The sequence below is a fragment of the Melozone crissalis genome, unplaced genomic scaffold (assembly GCF_028551555.1).
Source record: "Melozone crissalis strain CALT ecotype California unplaced genomic scaffold, PUWL_Pcris_2 ptg000005l_1, whole genome shotgun sequence".
NCBI classification, from domain to species: domain Eukaryota; kingdom Metazoa; phylum Chordata; class Aves; order Passeriformes; family Passerellidae; genus Melozone; species Melozone crissalis.
The window spans coordinates 48741608-48767095 of NW_026535783.1; the positions used below are offsets into that span (position 1 = coordinate 48741608).

The 25488-nt window shown below is 40.5% G+C and overlaps 1 protein-coding gene across 1 annotated transcript; it reads left to right on the forward strand.

The window, feature by feature from the left end:
• Positions 1–4260: 4260 nt before the first annotated feature.
• On the forward strand, positions 4261–11513 carry BTF3 (basic transcription factor 3). Its single transcript, XM_054281456.1, has 6 exons — positions 4261–4364; positions 4656–4724; positions 7916–8029; positions 8269–8470; positions 10941–10997; positions 11467–11513. Exons 2-6 carry the CDS (start codon positions 4656–4658, stop codon positions 11511–11513), a joined length of 489 nt encoding a protein of 162 aa, XP_054137431.1. The 5' UTR covers positions 4261–4364.
• The last annotated feature ends 13975 nt before the right edge of the window (positions 11514–25488 follow it).

Here is a 25488-nt window from a genome sequence, read left to right on the forward strand (position 1 = left end):
TTGGTTGAATCTTTCTGGGCTCCTATCAAAGTTTATATATTTTACATCCCTTAAAAAGTTTCTAATTCTTCAGTGAATCTAATGTCTAGATATCTGGAGATGGTTTCTTTTCCATTCATCTCTCTCTCTCAACATTTTTGGTTCTCTACTACATAATGCTGCTATTTTCCTCCATAAAATTGCTAACACACATGGGTATTTTCAAAATTACTCAGTACTTTCCCACCTATGTCCTGCAGTTAAATACAGCATTCTTCTGAACAAATGTTTCCAAATGAAATTTTAAATAGCAGATTTCCTTCGCTGCCTAAAGTCATGTTTTTTGTCATGTTGTTCCTGGTAATCAAGACAAATATTGCTTCACTATAGCATGATCACTTATGCTTTAGATCTGTGATTAGTTTCCTCAATATAATACTAGCACCTCTCCTCAACATTCCCTGTTATTACTTATGCAGCACTGGCCATGACTTTTAGGAGAGCTTTTCCACTACCATTTTGAGAACAAATGTCATTCTCCTGCCTTTAAACTTCCATAGAATTTAGGAAACAATTTTTCTAAGTAACCATTTTAACGATCTTCCTCCATTCCTATGCTGTTTTGGTGTAGCTAATGAACTTTTCTTTAGCAATGTACATGCTTCAATGTTTTTGAGGTCATGACTTTCACCCTTTTTCAGAACTGAAAAGGTGTTTACTGAGCTCAGGATCCCTCTCAGTGGTACAGTCCTTGCATCTGCTTCATTTCTCATAGAAGATCTGCAACTACTACTAAATCCAGGTTTAGGTTTATGTTTCCCATTATGGAATTACAAAAGAAAAACTGAAGAAAACAAGCCAATACTATTTTAGCATGCTAAAATGCTTCTTCCCAGATGTAAAGCTTGTTTTTTTGAAGGTCTCCTGTTTGATCCATGAAATGTAACCAAATCTTAGAACCCCTTGAACTGCCACTTTTGAATCACTTTAGCTGTGTCCTGATACAACTCAGCAATGTGGTTTTCATCATAGTTTGTCTTCAAAAATCTCACATGAGAGCATATGAGATCATATCTCTAGACCAGTTGATCCTAAAATGCCAGCCATAACAGCATTTTCTACAGTTTTTGTCTTGGGATAATCTTTCTGTGACTAATTTTCACTTCAGTATTTTAGTCTAATAAAATATTTTGCTTGTTTGTAATCATCATTTGGCCTAGCAATTCTAGACTATTACACATATATGGATGGCAGAGTGTAAAAAATCTGAAGCAGATTTGTTACAAACTCAGGTGTGTTCTGTGTTTTTTCATCTTGGTTCTCTTCACTTTTTCTGCAGGTACATTGGCAGTTTCATCCTGCAATAAATTTATAAGCTTTCTTTTGAGTTCCTGAGAAACTCTGTCTTCCCCAAACACCCCCTTCTCCTAAATCTGCTTTCCCCCCCTCCTTCTGAATGATATACTGGGGTTGCTAGTTCAGGTAAATAATATGAGCTTCCCCTGCCATTTTTCTAAGATAGGGTGAACCAGATTTTTGGAGGTTCCCCCACCATCTTTTACAGTTGTTTGATCATCCCCCAATTTTCATCTGTGATTCACCTGGTGGGAGGCACATAGGCTGCTGCTCTTCAGCAGCACCTTTCGAATCATCCTCCCCCTGAATTTCTACCCCCACCAGATGGAGGTAGAATCTTGGGATTATCATTAAATTTCACTAATTACAAAGGCCTCGATTTTAACAGGATCAATATCTTTTGTACAAATTATCACTCGGCTCTGGTGTAGTGAAAAGATAATGTAAGAGCAAACTAAATTTACAGACACATAAAAAGTAGTGCCTTGGCAAAATCTTGGCTCTGGGGATTAGTAATAAGAATAATTATTATTATTATAAGGGAGACAATGTTAATCAATGAAGAAGGATAGATTAATTATTAACATAGTCTTATAGAAACAAGACCAAAGAGAATAGTTAACTGAGGATATTCCAGAGAAGAATCAGTATAAAAGGCATAAAAATACAGGGTGAGAAGGCAAGGTCAGCAGTGTTTCCACTGGTCCCAGTAGGCTCATCAAGCTGGGTTGAGGTGGTGACTGGGACCATGGAGAAACAGGGCTCCTCCTCTCTTGCATCACTCTGTGAGCACGTGTAGCACTGATGAGAATGCCAGGCTTCTTCCCCCATAAATCTGCTCCTGCCCTCTGCTGTGCAGCACAGCCCCTGCAAGGACTGCTTTGCCTTCTGCTGGAGCCAGACATGTGCGTTCCCCACGGCTGTGAGATTAGTCACACTCGTCAGAGTAAACTCAAACACAGTGGCAAACTTGTGGGAGACTGAAATTGTAGACTGAATGATCTCTGCCCCAGAAATGCAAACTGAGGAACAAGGTTTACATGTATTCAAAGGGAGCAGCAACTGCGTGAGTTAGGGCCTGGGAGGAGTGTGAGTTTGGGTCTCAGAATAGGACTCCGAAAACACAAAGATTGGCAATGCTTAAAAAGGGTAGATTAAGGCCTTGGTGAGGGAAAACAGCTACAGGGGGACATCTCTGAGGGATCCAGTAAAGGTACACAGACAGTGTGTGCCCTCAGTGACAAGCAGCAAGCAGCTGCATGTGGATAGTTTATAAATTACAATAACATAACAGCGGAGGAAAAGCCACAGGGAAAAACACACAAGGTGGAAGAAATAAAAAGAACAAGGGCTGTTACACAGGCAGTGGTGACAGAGGAATCTCAGTAGTTTGGCTGGGCAGGGGCAGCTGGGGGCACTGGGGTTTGTTTCACTTAAGGGGCCCCATCACAGAGCTCTGCACTGGCCAGCTGGGAGGAAGGAGGTAAGTTGATGGGGACAGCAGGGAGAAGCACAGCCATGGGCTTTGAGAGAGGGCCTGCACTAAAAAAGGGAGAAAGAAACATAATGCTCATGTGTTTTCTAGCATGAAAAATAACAAACACATAATTAGTGAGGCCACATCTGGAGCACCACGTCCAGTTCTGGACTCCTCAGTACAAGAAAGACAAGGAATTACTGGAGAGGGTCCAGCCACACAAGCACAACTTCTGGGGCACCTCTCTTATGACAGACTGTGGGAGCTGGGCCTGTTTAGTCTAGAGAAGACTAAGAAGGGATCTTATCAATACGTATAAATATCTCAAAGGCAGGTGTCAAGAGGATGGTGCCAGATTCTTTTCAGTTGTGCACAGTGACAGGATGAGGAGCAATGGCCATAAGTTAAAACACAAGAAATTCCTCCCCAACATGAGAGATAACTCCTATATGTTGAGTGTGGCTAAGCAGTGGAACAGGCTGCCCAGGGAATATGTGGAGTGTCTCTCTCTGGAACTGTTCAAAACCCACCAGGATATGTTCCTGTGTCATCTGCTCTGGGTGTTCCTGATTTATCAGGGGCATTGCACTGGATTATCTCCAGAGGTCCCTTCCAATCCAAATGGTTCTGTTATTCTGTGATGCCAGACCATGGATGTCAAGCCTGTGGCGGGGAACTTCCCTGGCAAGGCTGCAGGTAGCAGGCTGGGTAAGAGGGCAGCAAAGTGACTAAGACATGGTAATCTGAGGCATGGTCAGGGCAGGCATGGTGAGTGCTGGGTCCTGCCCTTGCCACAACAACCCCAGGCAGCTCCAAAGCTGGGGCAGAGTGGCTGGAAAGCTGCCCACAGGAAAAGGACCTGCAGGTGCTGATCCAAACATGAGTCAGCATGTGTCCAGGTGGCCAACAAGGCCAATGGCATCCTGGTCTGGATCAGTAATGGTGTGGCCAGCAGGACAAGGACAGGGATTGTCCCCTTGTACTGGTGAGGCCACATGTCCAGTGCTGTGTCCAGTCCTTGGCCCTTCAGTAGGAGGAGGACATTGAGGTGCTGGCAGAAGACCAGATGTGGCCAACAAAGCTGGTGAAGGGTCTGGAGCACAAGTCTTATGGGGAACAGCTGAGGGAGCTGGGGATGTTTAGCCTGGAGGAGACTGAGGGGTGGCTTTATCACTCTCTACAACGACCTGAAAGGAGGTGAAGCAAGAGGAGAGTCTACATCAAAAGGAATTTCTTCACAGAAAGGCTGACAAGATATTGCAGCGGGCTCCGCAGGGAGATGCTAGAGTCACTATTCCTGAAGTTGTCTAAGGAAGGACTGGCCGTGGCAGCGGGCGCCAACCACACCGCAGGTCTTTCCCAAGCCAACAGCTCCCGGGATTCCACGGCCCGCCCCGAGGGGCGCCCCCTTTCAGGCCCGGCGCGGCGCACGCGCGGCCCGGCGCGCAGGTCCTTCCTTCCGGCCGCCATCTCGCCGTGCCCGCGTGCCGATCCCGGCCCCGCGTCCTGCCCGCCGCCTCCAGCCGCGCTCCGCGCCCCTCCGCTCGCCGAGGTACCACGGGGGCGGCGGGGGGCGGCCGGGAGGGGAGCGTGATTCGGTCGGGGGCGGTGGGAGCGGTGGTGGTTGGAGAAAGGGACGGCGGTTACGGGCTGGGGCCCGGCGGGGAGCCTCGGCGGGGCTCGTCGGCTCTGCCCGCGATCGGAGAGCGCTCCGGCCCGCTGGCAGGGCGGGGCGGGGCTGCCCCCGGGCCGCGTGTGGGTGTGTGTGAGGGGCGGCTGCAGAGCCCCCTGCGCCCACGTGCCCCCACCGGTGTTCCCACACCCACTCTTGTTGTTCCCGCAGATGAAGGAGACCATCATGAACCAGGAGAAGCTGGCCAAGCTTCAGGCCCAAGTGCGCATCGGTGGCAAGGTAGGAGCCGCCTCCCTGCGCTGCCTTCGGGATTGCGTGTCCCTGCCCGTATGTCGGGCCTGACACAAGGGGTCCCGGAAACGGGTGTGTGGAGCAGCCCTGAGTGCTCTCAGCTTGGCTGGACTGTCCTCAAGGGAATCTGTGCTCCTTCAGGGCCCTCTGAAGTCACTTTTGTAGGTGAAATATGCAGTAGCTGAATCTCCAGGCGTTTCTCTCTGTGTATGTTTTGTTACAGCAGATTTAAAATTCTTTATTAAGGTGAATGTGAATCTAGTAATCAGCAAGGTCAAGTGCAGGGTACTGCCTGTGGGTCAGAGCAGGCCTGGTACCAGCACAGGCTGGGCATGAACAGATCCCAGTAGCCCTGCCCAGAAGGAATTGGGGGTGCTGGTGGCTGAGAGGCTGGACCTGCCCCAGCCATGGGCACTGCCAGCCCAGAGAGCCACACGTGTCCTGGGCTGCATCCAGAGCAGGGTGGGCAGCAGGGCAGGGAGGGGATTCTGCCCCTCTGCTCTGCTCTGCTGAGACCCCACCTGCAGGGCTGCATCAGCTCTGGGGGCACAGCACAGGAAGGACAGGGAGATGTTGGAGCAAGTCCAGAGAAGGGACAGCAGATTGATGAGAGGGCTGGAGCTCCTCTCATGTTAGAACAGTCTGAGAGAATTGGGACTGGTCAGCCTGCAAAAGGGGAGGCATTGGGGCCTAATTGTGGCCTCCTAGTACCTGAAGGGAGCCTACAGGAAAGATGCATCAAGACTATTTACAAGAGCATGTAGTAGCATGTCAACGGGGCATGGGTTTAGCTTGAAAATAGGTTTAGACTGGATATTAGGAAAAAATTCTTTACTATGAGGCCAGTCAGGCACTGGAACAAGTTTCCCAGAGAGGCTGTGGATGCCACATCCCTGGGGGTGTTAAGGGCTAGATTGGATGGGACTCTTGAGTACCTTGGTCCAGTTAGAATTGTCCCTGCCCGTGGCAGAAAGTTTGGAAGTAGATGGTTGTTGTAGTCCTCTTGCAGCCATCCTGTGCTAATTCTATGGGCTGTTTTAGAAAACGTGTGGGATGTAAAGTGAATATACCTTACAGCGGGTTTGGTTCGGTATAGTTTTCATAACAGGTCTTAGAGGTCTTATGTTACTGTTTTGTCAGAGATATTTATGTTGCTCAAGGCAGCTTTTTGCCTTTCTGCACAAATTTGAAAATTCTATATATTGTCATACTTTTTTAATTGCAGACTAATATAATAAGAAAAACTTTATTTTGTTATATTTGAATAGAGGTATTTGTGTTGTGTGTTTACTTATAATGTGAGAAAAGTATGTTCAATATGACAGTAAACATTTTAATTTCAGTGTCAGTCCCAATTCAGGAATTTTTCAGGAATCTTTCATACCTGAGGGAGTATACACAATGTTCTAGATTACAAATTATTCAACAGAACTCTTGCTAACGGAATTTCCAGGAGCTTTCATTCCAGTGTTTGGGGGTTTTTTCCCTTTTCTTTTTGCCGATTGCTGGAGATATAGGCAGCCTAAAGCAGGGTTTATGTAGTAATTAACCACCTTGGTAATTTTTGCATATTCTTGGTATATGTTAATGGTTAATTAGAGAACTCCTGTATTATTTTGCTGATTGTATGCATGTTAACCAGTGTGTGTTTATTGACTATAGAGGCTTTTAATGTCTGTCATGTGAGAGCATGCATTCAGATTGCAGTTCTTGCAGCTTGTTGATCAATATAGGGCTTTTATAGACATTAGGCAAAGCTTAGAATGGTAATTTAATTCTAAAATTGGCCTGTGAAATAGTTGGAATACCTGAACCTGCCATATTATTATTTTTTATAATGGGAAATTATTCCTGATATCTTTATTGCATTGTTGCCATGTAAGTTGAGATGGGTATGAAGGAGGTACATATTCCTCCATATTCCTTGATTCAAGATGTTATGTTCTGAAATTTACCAAGAATTTTGTTGTCCAGGGGGACTTAGCATATGCCTTATTTAGCTCAATTCTTGGGTAACAAGCCACTAAAATAAAGCAATTCTGTTACTTTTAGCAGTTTCCAAATCACTGTGTGTGCTAACCCAACAGTAGCAGGGTGTGAATATCAAGTTTTCTAGACAAAAACTTAAATGTTTGAGTGGTCATCTTCCAAGTGTTGGTTTCATATAAATTTGTCGCTGATGTTCCTCATTGTTGGTAACAGAATTATGTTAGATTTGTTACTGTCCAGCCAACTTTTAAATTTCTGACAGTAAACTGAAAAGGAATTGCAGCTATTTACACAGCTAGGCAGCAACACATTCTCTTCTTATTAGCATGAGGTAGATGAGCAGCCAGAGTGTGAGGGCTTATATTAGTAGTTACAGTTACATTATGTCTAAAACAAGCTTAGTTTCACTTTTTAACAGACATTTTATGTCAGATTTTTCTGAACCCTTGTGCAAGCAATTGGAGAATGACATTTTCTGCTTTTTTATATAAATAGATGTATTCTAATGTGGAACTTTTACTTCCCTGGAGAAATCTAGAGCTTTGGATCTGTAGGACAACTTAACCTTTACTTGTTTGGTTTCTAAACAGGGTTGGTCTAGAACACCAGAAGTATTATTTAAAATGTATTTATGAAATATTTTGGAAAAGTAGGCATTCTTCAAATATGTAAATCCATCAGATGAAAGATGGCTATTTAGAATAAAAATGGAGTATTTTTGGCCTTTCTCTTATTCATTTGTTAATGATGTGTTCATAGCCTTACGACCTCTGATTTTTACCAAAATTTGGCTATAATCTAAGAAAAACCTAATAACTTTTGGAAATTGCTTGAAACTGTTCATTCTTCAGTTTTATGTCTTGTGATGACTTGGGTTAAGAAGGTTAAATTTGCAACTCCCCTTTTCTAAGATGTTGCAGTAAAACTATGACATTTGTGGAATAAATACTCTGTGATGGCATTGCTTCCTAAAACTTTATGCTTCTCCTACATGTGCAAATCTTACCTAACTGCAAAGAGAAAAACTGCTGCAGTGCAGTTGGGCAGCAGGGTTACGTGCAGTGAAACACAGGTGCAGTATGTTAAGGTGATTTGTAGAGATTGTGAAGTAGTTATGCAGCCTTTAGGATCAGAGTTTGTGAGAACAACTTAAGCTTTATCTTGTAATTTTTTTTTTTTTTTTTGCAAAGGGTACTGCCCGCAGAAAGAAGAAGGTTGTTCACAGAACAGCTACAGCAGATGATAAAAAGCTTCAGTTTTCATTGAAGAAACTGGGAGTCAACAATATTTCTGGAATTGAAGAGGTAATTGCTTCAAAGGAAAAAAAAAATATTTAAATAGAAAATAGAAATAGTATTATAGAAAATAGAAAATGTATTAAATAGAATATGCATTAAAATCAATTTTCTAGTAAGTAACATAGCTCCTAAACTTGTCTGTAGATGATCAATAGGTCTTCCTGGAGCTTTAAGAATCTTTATTTCCTGTTAAATTGAAAAATCCTGTTCAACTGCTTCAAATACTGGATTTTTTTTTCTTGCAGGTAAACATGTTTACCAATCAAGGAACAGTCATTCACTTCAATAACCCAAAAGTTCAGGCATCTCTGGCTGCTAACACTTTCACTATCACCGGCCATGCTGAGACAAAGCAGCTGACAGAAATGCTGCCTAGCATCCTAAACCAGCTTGGAGCTGACAGTCTGACCAGCCTCAGGAGATTGGCAGAAGCCCTACCCAAGCAATGTAGGTTGAAACTTGAATGTATTTCATGCTGGCAGCTGACATGAAGCTTGTTTCTGTAGCAGCAGTGACATTCCCTGCGCTCTTGTTGTCGGCAAGCATGTTATAAAATCCTTATAAAGAAACCAAACACTTTAAAATCAGTTTTATTTATAGCTCAAACCCAATGGCAAGCATGACTCAGTCAAGCGAAGTCACCTGTTAGTGTGTCTTGTAGCTGGGTTAGCACTGGAAAATTGTAGCCAGACTTGATTTTCTGGTACTTTCCTTCTTGGTGTGGCTGTCATATTTTGACATATCTTGTTCATTGTAGCTGGGTGAATTAATTACTCTGTAAGTGTTAAGTTTTAAAGAAGGATAAGTTTGAGTATATTTCTTGACACTTGGAATGGAAATGTAAGTAATGGGGAGAGAGACATAACAGATATCTCGTGATTGCTTTTCTCCCTCCCAGGTGTGGTGCAAGTATTGCTTCATGGGCTTTTTGATAACGAGGAAGAAATTACAGGGTATTTATAAGGAAGTACATTACAATTTCAGTATGTGTAAAACAGTATAGAGAACAGGGCTGATATGAGCATTAAGCTAGATACACCAACTTCTATTTCATACTTTAAATAGTGAAAAAGTACGAGGATTTGTTCCTTCTAAAACTGGGAAAAGTATAGTAAGGACTTCAATATGTAGTGTTTGATAAAGGTGCTGCTGCTACAGGATGAAAATCAGGAGTGAAAGACTTGTTGACACTGGGAACATTCCTTGTGTCCTGTGTGTACAGTCTTCTACTTCCTGAAATATCTTAAGCCCATTTCTTCAAATAAATGGAACAGCCTGAACATAGAAAAAATGAGATAAAATCATTGTGCCTGATCTTTGGCAGTTCTAATTTGATTAATTTATTATTCTTCCTCTGCTTTGTTGCCAAAGCAGCCTCTCTTTACATTCCTAAAATTGATGGTGCCCTCCTGGCAACTTACCAATGAAAGAAATTTTACTAGAAGTAGTCCTCAAGATATGGAGTAAAGTGTTCTTTATCATGATCCTCAGATCCTTTCTTCTAAAGTCACCTGTGTGATAGTAATAGAGCTTGAAAGAAAAGAGTACTTTAAAGGATTTAGAATGATTGCTGGAGTTCTGTTTTCTAATAACAATGAGAAGCCAGTTATAAGAGGCTATATACTAAGCTAAACTGTGGAGTTTTAGAAGGAGGGAAGCTTGTTTGAAGTGATTGGTTTTTATGTTCTAATAAATGGCTGTTTCTTTCCACTAAGAATGGGTGCCAGAACTAGTTGCATAAAACTTTGTATTAGGCATCGTCAGCTAGGTTTGGAAGCCTAATATCAATGAATGAAGCGTCTGTGATGATTGCAGATGCTAAGGTAAACTTGGACTGGTCTTGGGGATGAGAGAGAATGCAGATAATTTAGGACAAAATAACATGGTTTGCTTTTCAAATGTTGTTTTTAATGTTAAGATGCATTTAAGATTTAACAACTTTCTGCTTCTTAAAAAAAACAAATGAAGGACAGTGATGTCCTTGTCTCGAGTCCTTTCAAAACAAAGTTTATTTATCAGTTCTGGTTCTCTAGAAATTAATGTACAGATCTAGTAAGAAACCATGTTTTTCCTCACACTTTTCTTAAAAACTGAGAAGGATTAATTGGAATAATGCTAAGGTAGTGGAGAGTAAGAGACAATGTGACAGTACAGCTAAGAATAGTTGTAGAGTATTCTTATTCTCTATACTCAGACACTTGAGATAGCATTATCCTTTGTAGCATTATACTTCTGCCTGGTTCAGCACATGCTCACTGGTCTGCTACAATGGAGATGGTTAAATCTCACTACGTCTGTCAAATGCAATAGGAATGGTTAAAGAAATTACTGAGTCAGCAAACATGTGGACTAGAACACTAGGTCGCCTAAACCACCTAAGGAGTGTAAAATTGTGCATCCAGTTCCATATTCCTTTGACTTTGCCAGAGAACAGTAGTACCTTTTAAGTACTTCTACTTGTGTCTGCCTGCAACTTCACAATTACACCTCAGCTTTCTTTGGATGTGTGGGGTAATAAGATCCTTCAAACTTCGTGATGTAAAATATGTAAATTTAAGAGCCATGTGGTAGTCCATAAACTAACCTACTTTTAGGAAAAACTTGTAAAATCAATCTCCACTTGTATTTGGGAGTTATTGTTGTGCAGAGTACTCAATATCTTTGTACAAGATGGTGACTAGTATGCTGTTTAGCATGCATCTTCTAATTTTACTACTGGGCTGTTTGAGCATTATCAGTAAAAAAGGCAATGTAAACTATTGACATTAGATAAAGAGTTTTATTTACAAAACTGGATAAAGCATTGCAGCTTGGCCCAGAATCTTTGATAATGTTTTCAAAAAACACAAAGCTAAACAATAACTCAAAATGCCTATGATGAGCTTGAATGAAGGTTTTGAACTACTTGCTCTTGCAGCTGTGGACGGAAAAGCACCACTTGCCACTGGTGAAGATGATGACGACGAAGTTCCAGGTGAGACCAAACATGCAGTGGTGGAGAAGGAAGTGAATTTTGCTGAGAGATCTTACACATAGCATAAGATCAGACCAGGGATAGTCAGAATGATGTCTAGTGACTTCTGTGGGCAGAATTTCTGTGGGCAGATTATTTCAATAATTTCAGATACTGTGAGAGACTTCGCAGTTTAAGCTAGCATTTTGGTCCTGTGTTGAAGTGATAGCTGTGACCAAGATCATTATTTAATATTTCATGAGCAGCTACCTTGTCAGAATCACTGCCCAGTCATGCTTTTAGAATTGTGCTTTTTAATGGACTGTCCAAAATTTCTTTGGTTGAGCAATATTTGCTCTGTATTTTACAAGCTGAAAGTTTTTATGGTAAAAACTTGATATGAAGTAGGACTTCGGAAAAAAATTCAAACCCAAAATGTTCGGCAGAGGGGAAATGGGTCAAACTTTTAATTCCAACAATCTTTTTCTAGATCTTGTTGAAAACTTCGATGAAGCTTCGAAGAATGAGGCAAACTGAACTGTCACCTCAAGTTTTAATTAAAACCTCAAGTTTTAATAAAATTAAAACTTGAAAAAGCTATATGGAGCTGCTATTTTATATTGTGACTGCCTTGTTTTATTTCCTGATGAGATCTCAAGATCAGTGATATTTGAAAACTCCTTGAATCTACAGCTCCTTAGTTACTGCTTGTACACTGTTATTTTTGTGGCCTGATTGAACAAAACAATGCTTTGAAATAAGTCAGATTGCTAACAAATTTCTGCCTAGACACATTTTTTGAGTAACTTCTACAAGCAAACACTCATCTTTAATGAACTTTGGCATACAATAAAAATATAAAACAAAGTTTCTGGTGTGACTTTTTGTCAGAAAATGGGGGACAAAAATATTGAACAACAGGTCCTAAATATTAAACAATCTTAAAATGTTTTGCTTTTCTGCAGAGCATTCTCCTTTTGCTGTGTTAAAAAGCTGGCTCCTGAGAAAAAGCTTTCTGTGCATAATGAAACCTTTTGGACTTAAATGGTGAATTTCTGGTATTGCAGGTTAGAGCTAGGTAGGCTATAAGTCAGTTTGTAACCTACTGGATTTACGAAATAGAATTGTATTTTAGCAACAGTTAATGGTGGCTTAATCTAACACAAAACTTGCAAGTTGAGGAAGAATTTTTACTTGCCAGCTACTTGCTGCTGGCCTTGGGGGAGCTACATGTGAGTGTTAAATTTTTATCTTCAGTAAGTGTTTAATAGATGTTTGCGCGGTACAACTGTTTAATGGGTTAAATAATACTATTTTAATTTTACTTACCTGAAACCATCAGTTATATGTGGAAATGAAGCACAGAAAGGAGGAAAAGCATTAATAAAATTGATAATGGTTCTTAAGTGTATTTACCAGCTTTGGATCTATTAACTAATAATTTGAATGTTTCAGGAATGTGTTGTTTTTATTGCTTTTTGGGTTTTTGTTGTGTTTCAGAGAAAAATATAACTTTCTAGGGCACAAGAAAGACATTTTGCATTCCATTCTGTCCTCTGTATAGCTGGAGTTTCTAAGGGTGAGAACTAAATTTCATGTTTGTGAGTCATTGATATTAATGATAGATCAGAAGCTTGCATGACCGAAGAGCACCCAGCTACTGGCCTCCTAAGGTTGTTTCTAGAGCAGATACTTCAGGAAGTGTAGATTCACCGTGACTTGCTGAGAATGAAATTCAAGGTAGGAGTTGCTGTACCCGTAGCAAAGCTCTCCGTGTTCCTGGAAAAGGGTGGGTCTGTGTCTGACTTGTCAAGCATGTTTGTCATAGTGTACATTGGGAAACAGTGGAGGAATTTGTTCAAGCCCTAGAACTCCTGTGGTTTGAGGTAAGCAGACTAATGTGGGCGTGTCATGGCTGAAGCCGGGTGCAAGAACTTTAGGTAACAATTTTAGAGCACTTGTCTTGGCTTACAAGTACTTCAGTGAACTGTGCTTGTACCATTGAATTAGCTTAAAAAGTGGATTAATTGAGTTGTGGCAGTAAGGTAGAAAAACTAGGCCTGTGTGAATTTGACTTTTGAAATAAGGATGGCAAATATAATTGCTGTGTATAAGGGAAAAAAACAAATTCAGCAGAGTAGCTTGCCAGACTTCCTGTGACCTGTTGAGTAAATAAATAACATGCTGGGTTTTTATGAGTGCGTTACCTGTTCTGTGATTCAGATATGCTAGTCCACATAAATTGTTTAAGCCATCATAGCCCTTATGAAATACTTTCTACTGATTTCTATCTTACGAAGTAACTTCGGGCCTTGCTTAGATGTTATAGACAGTGTTAGCCTTTTTCCCTCTAACACACATACATTTAGTACTTAAAAAATAAGATCCTCACTAGCGCAGTGTCTTTGAAGTGCATTGCACTTTGAAGTGCGATGTAATCTAGTGATCAACACCCATGTGACATGCCTGTGGAAGTCTTTGTGCAAGGTATGCTCCCCATACACTCCCAGTCAGGAAATAATGGCATAATCTGCATCTTCAGACTCAAACTGAGGATAAAGGTATGAGCAAACTACGTTCTTGACTATATTTATCTGGTAAGGTTTTAATATTCTTCATGTGTAACTTAGTGTTCAATCCTGGACTCAATGGTGTGAATATTTTTCTCTTAGTAAAGAGTTTAGTTATGGTTTTCCTAATCTGTCACTAATTACTAGAAACTGAGGATAGTTTCTCAACCTGATGTTTCTCATCAGGTTGAACTTCTGGGTAACCATACTGTAATTATGCTGTTACGGATTCATATCTAGTTGTACTCAAGGAAAATGGCTCTCCATTCCAAATATTTTGGACAATGGAGGAAAACAAATGCCTGTGTTTCTACTGAGTTTTTTATTTTTAAAAGGCTAAAGGAATGTTCAGGTTCTGTCACATTAAGCTCTGAAATAGCTTAACTCAGTGCAGTGGTGGGTTCTAGTGAAGTTTTTCATAATGTTTGGAACAGATTTTTGGAAATATTTTCATACTAATCTTATGCTTTAAGGGCTTTGCAGTGTTTTAAAATTAGTATATTCTAATATCAAAACCCAAACAACTGAAACCTTTTTGGAGATGGTGAAGCTGTGTGTTTTATTAGTGGTGTACATATGAAAAGCTTCTAACTATGGTTTTAAAGTAAGCCACATCTATGAGAGTTGCTGAAAATGTTTTCTACTGGATATGATAGTTGTAAGATCCTGACCAGTAAAGTTCTCAAAGTCACATTGCATTATTATTGCATGTTTATTCTTATTAAAGGCTTGTGAGTCTGTGGTTGTGTCTGTTAGGAAAAGTAATAATTGAGAATTTAATGTAATTTGTAATGCACATTTAACATACATGACAAAGGAAGAACATGCTTAAAATGTTCACAGCTGAATACTTGAAATTTGAAATCAATGTTTATGTATTTTCTTATATTGATTTGCCTGGAGTGTGGGGGAAGTTAAGTATAGTTGCCACCTCTCTGAAATTTTGTGCTGATACTGTGTTTTGTGGGTGAAACATCATACAGATAATTTACTTTTCCTCAAGTTGTCTACTGTATCTGCTGAAAACCTAAATGTGTAATGGTACGGTTGGAATAACAGGCTGTTCTCTCCTTTAAATGTGGGAATAGATTTGAACAACTTAGTAAACTGGAGAGTTAATATTCAACAGAGATATAGGGAAGTCCATGTTGATGATGACTAGATTACAGCCTTAAGTGACTGGCAAGATGGTGGTATATGTAAAAAAGAGAGATTTCTAAGCTGCGTATTTTAAAATATTAATAAGTACTCAACATGTCTTGCGCTTAACTAATACATGCAATGTGGCTTCTAATTTTTCTGAGCTATTCTTTCTTAGATGTGGCTGAAATGATGGAAAACTATGAGAGTTGCTGAAAATGTTTTCTGCTGGATAGGATAGTTGTAAGATCCTGACCAGTAACTGAGATTGGACTCTGAAAGGAAGTCTTATTTTACAGAAAAAGGAGCTTATGGTGCAGCTGAGCCAAGCTTACTTAGCTTGGGGGAACTGTCTGTAGCACGAGGAAATAACACAATTAGTTTGACTACAAGGTGAACTCAGTAACTTTAAAGATGGATGAAAAGTGGATGTATATATGGAAGCTCTGAGAATCAGGAGTATAACTATTTCTGTGTATTCTAATTGACTTTAAGCTGTGGTTTCTTGGTAACGTGGTACCTGCAGTTTCATCATGAAAGTTTTAACTCCTCTGCTAATACTCTGTCTTCATGTGTGGATTATCATTATAAAATAATGTTACTGAATGGAAGGAAGACATTTTATGTAGTACTATTACTGTATGGTCTTACTGTAATCTGGTTTTTTCTTAATAAGAGATTTAACAGATGTAATTTACATTACATTTACATTGCACCTAAGGTATCCTGGTAGTGAAAAAAAGCCAGTTGAACAATGTTTGTGTAATGCAGGGATTAGTAATACTTTAACAGATGAGTTACAGCCCAATGTTTTGCATTCGTAGTGAATCCAGACAAATCAGAACAATTGTTGACTAATTAGTGTTGTAATGGTATAGGCTATAATACGGTGCCTATGTCTGTAACCTCTTGCATGAGTGGAAGGCAGAATTCTAGGATATCTTGCTGCTAATCAGATTGATTGAAGCTCAGTTTGATCCTGCAAAAGCTTTTGGTTGTGATACCCATTAACCAAGATTTGCAACACGTCCTCAGAGAAGGATTTGATTGATGTGTGCTGCAGGTTACTGGCAGATAAATCTGCTGCAGTTGAGATCCTTATTCTGCAATTCCATTGAACAATGCCCTTTTTTTCCCCCTTCTTTTCTGGAAAAATGTAGTAATGGGCTGTATCCTACTCCAAATTTTTAGGGCACACATGAAGTTAACATTCTCTGTGTAAGTTGTACCTGAGTTAATAATGTCTGTAAGGATTATGCTGGAGTCTCAAAAATTTCAGCTCTGCATACCTGATAAGTATCCTGCTTCCCAACTTGTGGCAAGTGTTTGTGCGTATGTGTTGTCACTGGCTTAAAATGATGCAATAAGATTAGGCAAGTTTTGAAGTTGTGAAAAGTATCAGCTGAAACGGAGGGAGCTGTGGGTTTAAGCTGCCTCTTCAGGGACTGTGACTAGTCCTGCTATTCTTTGCTGTTACTTCCAGTAACTACATCAGGCAAATGCAGATGTAACTGAGTATAGTCAGAACTCTCAACAGTAGCATCTCTCCACAGTGAGCTGCTGTTTTGTGATGGATTTCTAGTAACTGTGTAAGCAAGACTACTGCCACCTTTGAGAGCCCAGCTGAGGTGATCTGAGAGGGCTTCTTGCCCTATTGTGCCTGTAAAAAGAAAGATGGTTGGACATGCCAAAATTTATGCTTGTGTGACATTGGTGTTTGACATAACATCTGTGGTATTACACAGAGATTGTCACTAGTAGTCACAGTAGAGTAGAATGGTGTTAAAATGAATGGGGTGATGAATATGCTCCTTGTCTCTTCAGTATAGTTGCCTCTGCAGAACTAGGAGGAATTAAAAGTAATAATCTTTACATTATTATTCATTGGAGCCACATGGGTGAGTAACATAGCTAAGATGCACAGTGAGCAGATTAAAACAGTTAGGAGCCATTTTTATAATACTTTTGCATCTTAAAGACTTCTGCATTTGTGCTCATTTCTAACATTGTTTGGCTTCACCTGTCCAGGTCAGTCATCTAATTTTTTTGTGTTAGATTTGTCTTATTCATCTGTCCCCAACAAGCATAAGCCTTATGTAAATATATGGTGAGGGTTATGTGAACATGTGTTTGAAGGATGCAAACCTAAACTAAAAATTAGGTGAAATGAAAATACTGAACAATTGTGTCAGCAGAGTGGCAGGTTTATTGATCCGAGATGTCCATTACAAGTTTTTGTTCCAGGGACAGTTGGTATACAGAGCACCAGGGAGGAGTTAATTTGAGAATTCCTTTTTTTCCCCTCCCAGCTGCTTTGCACCAGTTAGTGTTAGGAATCAGTAGTTGCTACAGTTCTTTCTGGTTTAGGGAAGCTCCTAAACAGCATGAAACCAGCATAGCCAGCTCATGTAGCTGGGGTTTGCCTTTAGCGTATGTTGGGGACAACATTTGGATAAACAATTCTCATGTACATCTGCAGCATTTCATGCTCCAGTAATTACTGCCCGGGGGTGATGATCTTTAAGATTTTGGGGGGGGGGGGGGGTTGGGGCTGGGTATGTTTTTACTGTGTAGAAGCTAGACTAGCTTACAGGTCTCAGGATTCACTGAGTCATCATCTTCCACCAGCAAAAAAATTCAGACTTGCTCAGATGTGACCTTGTGCACGTATACACTGGTGTCTGGGCTGACCTCTGTCAGGATCTGTATTCTAGATGGATTGTCATTCTGCTTAAGTGCATCAGCCCTTTATAACAGACCCTTTACTCGTGTTATATTTGTTCCTCATATTTTAGCATTGCCCTATTTTAATAATATGTACCTTGGAAATAGGTGATCATTTATTTCAAAACCTGTTTTTATTCCTGATTATGTCCCACCTTGGCAACTCTCTGGTTTCATCAGGATATACAGTATATTTGAGACAAACTGTATAAGCAGGCTGTAAATTAAATTCCAGTGGGGATGCAAGGCTTCGAGGATGCACCAATACATTTTTCTGGGATGCGGTGGACCTTCTGGAAATATTTTTGTGTGAACAGAAAATCATAATGCTTCTAAACAAAAGCCTTTTTGGAGACAATGATGGTGCTGTTATGCCTATGATTTTACCGTATATTTGGGATAGATTATACCACGGTTGCAGACTAGAAAGGCAAGCTATTTTTGTGATACATTTTCAGAAACAATTGTGCTGAATCCCTTAGATTGTAACATTTAAGACAGTCTAGATGCAGTCTAGTGGCTACAAAAGTGGGATGGAATGATCTATGTGGTTTAGCTAAAGCTTGCCGTTTTTCCGTGGTGCTAGAAGCCTGAATAAGTTCTGGCGCATCAAATGTGCCTGCAGACTACATATCATTCAGTGTCCTTTAGCTGACAACAATACAGAAGGTTGAGTTCAGGCATTGGATGGTATAATAGGTCCTTCTGAAATGCTTGGCAATGGTATATACTAGAATTGGTGTGAAAGTGATGCTGTTCTGTAAGCTTCATTTATGTTTATGATGTAGAAATGCTGATGTGCTAGAAAATTTTGTAGGCTGTGAAAAGCATGTGATGTGATTGTATTTGCTATGCTTTAATTTCAGTGCTAAAGAGCATGTTCGGTTGATTTACATAACAAATCAAAACAGTATCTCCCACAATGCAGGTCAGGATTTTTTTTTCAGAGGATTATTTAGGGATTACTTAGGTTTATTCTTGCAGGAAAAGGATGACCCATACAGTCCAGTCCCACAGCTGTAATCCACCTTGTTGCTGGGTCCAGTTTACATCTTCTTTCTGTTGGGCTTTGCAACCTTCCCTGCTGATTTCTGCGTACATGGTTGGCCTCATCACTGCTCATCTGCAGAAGATGGACTGACGTGCTTTACAGTCCTGTATGCCTGGAGAGTTGCTAGCTTAATTTGGTGACAAATAACCCTCAACAGAAAGATCTATTCAGACGTCATTCCTAGGACTATAATAATATATAACCCCTAACAATATCTTTGATCTTTAAAGTTCCAAGTGACTGGATTCCTAATTCACCCAGTTATACATTCATTGCCAGATGGAGCAGTGTACTTCCTGAAAGCATTATGTGCTGCACAGCAGGAGGTGCATGCAAGCGGAACTGCTATAACAATACTAATGATGAACATTCTAGTGATGGGCAGTGTCTGCACTCCAGTGATTTATACCTTTGTTGTAAAGGAAAAAGGTCTGGTCCTCAGTGTTCAGTAAAACTACTGGAATGCCCCGAACATTAGCTTACTAGTTAAAAATGCAGAACATATTTGAGTCTTTCATTTGAGTAAATACAGTCTGTCCTTTTTTTTTTTTTCCCCTATCCTTCATTCCTTCCAGAGAATATGGAGTTACATCTGGTTGATGCTAGGTGTAGGCTAGAGCTGTGAATGTGAAATACTTAGCCAAAACAAGTCACCTAGAATTAAGATAAACTTTCATGGTTGCTCTGCTTCTGACATTTTTTGTCTAACTGTTATAAAACATTTGTGGAAGATGAGTAATAGTTCTGGCATTAGTTTACATCTGTTTCCTCAGGCTGAGCTAAGCATCATCATCAAGGTTTAAAGAAGCAAGATTCGAGATTTTTTAAAGGTAGATTGTAGGACCAAGGCACAGTGAAGTTGCTCTGGAAATTCAGAGCTGGTGCATGCTGTAAATAAAAGTTTGTCTCATGTTGTTTCTCGGCTAAGAGTAAGGTCCAGTGGCTGATTTTCATCTTGGAGCTGTGCAACATTATTTCTTACTGCAGGAATACTGCTGGGTTAACAACGTGGCGGGGGGGAAAGAAAAATTGTCATGGGGCACTTCCATCATGGCCCTGGGACAGAGTTTTCCTCTAGTACCACAGTGAGGAGCCAGAATCATCTCCTGTGGATCATGGAAAAGGTGAAGAGCAGAGGCCCATCTTCCATCTCTTGGCTTCCTGCTGTGGGCACCTGCTCCCTGTGTGGCATAAGGAAGTGTATGATACAGACTGTTTTTTTAAATGCCAAGGAAAAGCCCACAGGAGGGCTGAAGGGAGATTATGCTCTACCCTGGGAAGGTCTGGCAGGAGGTTGCTGCTTTCTGTAACTGTCTCAGAAATACAAGTGGGGAATTCAAAGTACAAGACAGATGAACAAAGAAGGCAACAGAGTGGAACTAGTAACAGCCCCAGGGAAAACCAGAGCAGACAGGAGTGTTACAAAGTGCTCATCAAATTTACATGCAAATAGTAATGCTAACATTGTACATGATTAACCAGAATACCCTGCAAAGTCAAACGGGAATGAATAAGACAAAGACTTTGTGCAGTTCTGAACCATTTGGCTGTTACTACTACATGAAACTGCTGGCAATCTGCTTTGTGAGCAGAGTTCATGACATCTGTGTTTACATGTTGCACACTGAATTTGGCAAAAAATAATTTAGTTAATCAGGAAAAGCAATTTATTATATATAGATCTTAATACTCTGAAAAAGTGCATACTGTCATTTAAGTTCAAATTCAAAAGATGAAAAATTTCTGTAAGAAATTACATTGACTAGAGCTTTTCTAAAAACTTTGGAGAAAATCAGCTTGTAATTAAGATTCTGACTGCAGAATTTTCAAAGTCCTCTGGTTCTGTGACAAGGAAACACTTTGGATCCATAGGTGTAGTTCAAAGGCAGGTCTGTCTTAGTGTTGTCTCGCTGCCATCAGAGGCTACAGAAATCATTCACTAGAATGAAATCAGAAGACTGACCTTTCAAAACACTTAACCGATGCTGAAGTTCCCACCACTTAAAATTTTTGCCACTATAAACAAAGGAAAATGAATACTGAGAAGTATTTACACCAAGAAAAACAAAAATTCGTTGTTGTGCCTCAGGGAAATACAAAGTATGTGGAGTGAAGCATGCTGTTAATATTGCATAATCACCAGTTGACTGTGCCTTTTACATAGGGATTTTTTTCCTGTGAGTAAGGCTTTTTCTTTGCATAGATTTTTTTTTTCCGCTGTTTGCTAACTCTTGACTAAATTTTCCTCAGGGTATCTGAATCATAGCTTATGAAATAGTGCTGGTTGGTCCCTGCAAGGTCCTCAGAAGAGCCACAGAAAACTTCAATTCCATGTTCCCTTAGCTGCATAATGTTACATAGTAGAAAGGGCATATGATGCAGGAAACAGCTTCTGAAAAATTACCATCTGCACCTTTGTACTCACTCTTATGGGAGGTGTTGTGATGACTATCTGACAATTCCTTGAAATTCTGCAGCAAAAAGATGGAAGAAATTGCATTGTCTTAATCTACATTCCTCACATATAATTAAAAAATGCATTTTCTGGGATATCTTTTGAGGCAATAGCTACGAATTAGTCAGTTTAATTTCCTATATGTTATCTCATTGCTGACTGAAATTCAAGACAAAATACAGAGCAGATATTGAAGGTTCATTATTAAAAACAAGTACTTTCCTGTAACACAAATAATACAATAAAAGGAAATTCTGTTCTTTAAGCATACTGATGTAGTTTTGTGTATACATAAGATGTATTGCAATTTAATAAAAAATGGCTTAGGTTATGGTATCTCAAGGAAACACCATTTGCCTTTTATTTGCATTACTTTTCAACAAGTGTGGAAATTCAGCACTTGTTTTTACACAGGACATTAAATCTCAGTATTTTTAATACGCAACTTTACAGTAATTGGCACTTCATCTTATTTTACTTTAAAATTACTTACAAGAGACGTTTTTCTGGATTTTGATTATAAAATATGTTTTGTCTCTTGCTTCCAAGGCATGTCAGATTTGTTGTTTCTTTCATCTGATTTAATCAAGCCTGATGCAATAAAACTTCTGTAAATGCTACGTAAGAATACAGGTGTCAAAGCCTGGGGGACAGATAATAGAGCAAGGATTTCACCAACACCTGCAAGGTCAGTTACATTTTTTTGCTTCACTTCCCCTAAGGCTGATTCCATTGCAGATTTCACTGTCTTGAAAGAAATGCATCTCTGCACTGGCTCTTCACACCACCTTTCAGAGGTTACTTCTGACCCAGTATACACCTTCTATGTACCACAGATGTTTCGGTACATAGAGTCAGAGGGAAATTAGGCCAGAAATCCCGGTTTAATCCATGGAGGTTTGGAATTTTTTTCTACATTTTCCCCTTTTGTTTTTTCAGGGTTAGCATTTTTAATTCATTATTTTTCTGGCTCTGACTCAGAGAATTTAGCTGGATTGTTCTCCAGCCTTATAGTCCCTTTCATCAGAATCACAGTGCATATTCTTTAAATAGTGCTCATTTTCTTTGTGTATGGATTTACTTTCAAATAGAAAAAAATTAGCACAGTAGAGACACTATACAAGAAATACTGGAACTTGGAGGTTGGGCTTGCTACTCATGGACTGGGGAAAAAAGGCAGGGATTAATGGTGTATGGATGTCAGTAGATGCCAGACCTCTAGTGGGCACACTGGAGAAATGCTTGGAACCGTGAACATTATATGGGAGAAAACCTTATGTACTGTTGGGGGAGAGCTGCTGAAAAGTCTCTTTCAAAAGCTTATCTATTATTTGTGCAAAACTGTTATGTTCCATCATTCATTGTAGCTTTGAGTAAGTGCAGAAGTCCCAGAAAATCAGTTAACATTGTTAGATTTTTTCCAACTAATTTAAAAATCTTAATTGCTGTTTTGACTGAACAGCAATAGTAGGACATCCCCCAGGCTGGAGACAAGAGGCTGGAGAGCAGCCCTGCAAAAAGAGATGTGAGGGCTTGGATTTGGGTCGAGTTGAACATGGTCAGCAGTGCCCTGGCAGCCAGGAGGGCCACCCTGGGGGCATCAGGGACAGCATGGCCAGCCAGGCAAGGGAGGGGATTGTCCGGTTGTGCTCTGCCCTGGGGCAGCCTCACCTCAAGTGCTGGGGGCAGCTCTGGGTGCCAAAGTAAAAATGAGATATAAAACTATTGGGGAAGTGTCCAAAGGAAGGCCTTGAGGATGGTGAAGGGTCTTGAGAGGAAAGCAGTATGAGGAACAGATGATGTCACTTGGTCTGTTCATTCTGGAGGAGCCTGAGGTGACCTTATGGCAGCCTACAGCTTCCTCATAAGAGAAAGTGGAGAGGCAAGCACTGATCTTCCCTCTGGTAACCAGACTTTGGACATTAGGAAATAGAATGTAACTGCATCAGGGAAAAGTTCAGACTGAACATGAGGGAAAGGCTCTTTTTTAAGAGAGGTGTTGATCACTGAACAGGTTCCCACGAAAATGGTCTCCCAGCCTGTCAGCATTCAAGGAGTGTCTGGGTGATGCTTAGTGGTATGCTTTAGTCTGAGGTAGTCACAGAATATCTCAAGTTGGAAGGGACCCATAGGGATTGTGCTGCAAGGAGCAGGGAATGTGACTCAATGATCTGCATTGTCCCTTTCAACTTGAAATATTCCATGATCCAAAGAACTACAATGGCTGAAGAAGGCTGTAGTGCAGGAGGCTGTGGCTTTTCATTCCATACAGCTGATACCTGCTTTCAGCCACTGCATGAGGGATATTTAGGAGCTAGGAGTTCTGTACTAGCAATTAGACTTTCTTGTACCAAGGAAATTTCAATCTACAATGTGTTGGCCTAGTTGTTCCAGGACTAACAATGGAAGGCAGGAGGAAAGAAGTCAGATACTGTCAGTGTTCCCACAGAAACCACACACTGCTCATTAAGACTCCCTTCTCCCTGTGGCAGACTAGAGAGAATTAGAGGCATGCCAAGCTGTGTGATCTACAAGACCCACTTACTCCATGCAGATTTGGTGGCATGCCATGTAGGAGGGACTTCCCCTTTGAACATTCATCCCAGCACTGGCAGTCAGGGTGCCAGAAGACTGTGAATATCAGTTTAACCAATGGACATCCGAATTGCAACAATCAAGTCTCGTCACGGGATTCATCGTGGTAATACCTTTCTACTCTTATAATTTCTTTCTCATTATTTTCCTTATGTATTTTCTTACGTATTACTTTTATGCTTTTATATTATTACCATGGATAACAACAACCAAAATGGCTACATACATCCTCTCCATTGCAACCAAATTGTTCTAAGGCAAACTCTACACACACACGCACATGCACACATATATAAAACCACCAATCATTCACTCTGTTATAAATACATATGGTAATACTGGCTTTTTGCAAATATTAAAATGGATTCTTTATGAGTGGTGTTAAAGTAACTTTGTTATGTAGTTTTTATTTCTGTTGTTAATTAAGCCTAGATGTAGTAGTGAAATCGCTGATATACGTATGCTTGCGTTAAAATGCCTGCTTGGACGGGATAACATCCAACGAACATAGGAAGAGGACACCTGCTACAGATAGGCCAACTATCAGCACTTGCCATCTGAAGACAGGTGAACCAAGGCCCAAAACCTGGAGGTGATAAGAATGGACTAACACCACAACTAAGGAACATGCATGCTCTAAAAAGGTGGATCCAAGACGACTTGTTAAATAGTTCTTGGAACATGTGAACTAGTTTGGGGAAAAGTTTACTATGCATAAGGGTCTATGAATATGCAAGAGGCTGATGTAAGGGAAAAGATATTTAAGGGGTGTCTCTGAAGAGAACAGTGTGGTCTTGGCTGAGTGCCAAGATGCACCCAGCCATAATAACCTTTGCTCTGTGGTCCTTGTCTCCTATTATCCTTTATTAAACTTTTAAAATTTTCACAGGAGAGTGAATGTGTTTTTCACACACTCTACTCCACCCAAAAGGATCTATCTGGTCATTACTCAAATCCTTATAGACTATGCTTAGTGTGAAAAACACGTTCACTCTCCTGTGAAAATTTAAAAAGTTTAATAAAGGACAATAGGACACAAGGACCATAGAGCAAAATAATGCCTAGGTGCATCTTGGCACTCAGCCAAGAGCACACCATCACCTTCTGAGATACTCCTTAAAACCCTTTTCCTCTACATCATCCCCTACAGCCTGTTGCATATTCATAGACCCGTATGCATATCCATAAGATAGTTTACATTTTCCAGGTTTTACATGGCCCCTCCTTGGGTCTGCCTTTTTAGAGCATATATGTTTCTTGGCTGTGGTTTTGACTCCTTCTCTTTTATCACTTCCAGACTGGGCCTTGGTTCTCACTGTCTTCAGACGGCAAGTGCTGATAGTTGGCATATTTGTAGCAGATGTCCTCATCCTATGTTCATTGGATGTTATCCCATCCGAGCAGGCATTTTAACACAACCATAGCTATTTCACTACTAGGTCTAAGCTTAATTAAACAGCAGAAATACAAACTATATCTTTATAACAGTTACTTTAACACCATACATATAAAATCCATTTTAATATTTGCAAAAAGCCAGTATTATATGTATCTATAACATTCAGCACAGTTAATTCTCTCAGGTACTTGATACCTTTTTCAATAGCATTCCACCTGCTTGGGTGCACTTCTAGATCATGCTTGATCTAGTACCTTTCCTCATGCTTGACAGGAGTCGCCTGCAGGGTCCGAGTTTCTGTCCTCTTCCCAATCCTCTTGTCAGTGCCCACATCCCAGGGTCATGGATCCCAGTTGCCCGGCTTTACTACTGTCTGTTTTCACATCGTGGGCTGCAATAACCCAGCATTGCGCCAGCCAGGTGACCAGGGACTCTCCTGACTGCTGGCTGAAATCTTCTTGTGCATCCCGCACCTCACCTAGGGATAGAAATGTAGTGATTGATTATCTCTGGCCCTGCCTCTTCCTCTTGTTAAGAGAGCCCTGCTTCCTCCTCATTCCTTCCTGTGTGAACTGATT

Bases quoted from the DNA above. Each gene is read 5' to 3' on its own strand.
- BTF3 (XM_054281456.1), top strand. From the start codon at position 4,656: ATGAAGGAGACCATCATGAACCAGGAGAAGCTGGCCAAGCTTCAGGCC. The intron at 4,725-7,915 runs GTAGGAGCCGCC...TTTTTTGCAAAG, and splicing joins AAGTGCGCATCGGTGGCAAG to GGTACTGCCCGCAGAAAGAA. The intron at 10,998-11,466 runs GTGAGACCAAAC...ATCTTTTTCTAG, and splicing joins TGATGACGACGAAGTTCCAG to ATCTTGTTGAAAACTTCGAT.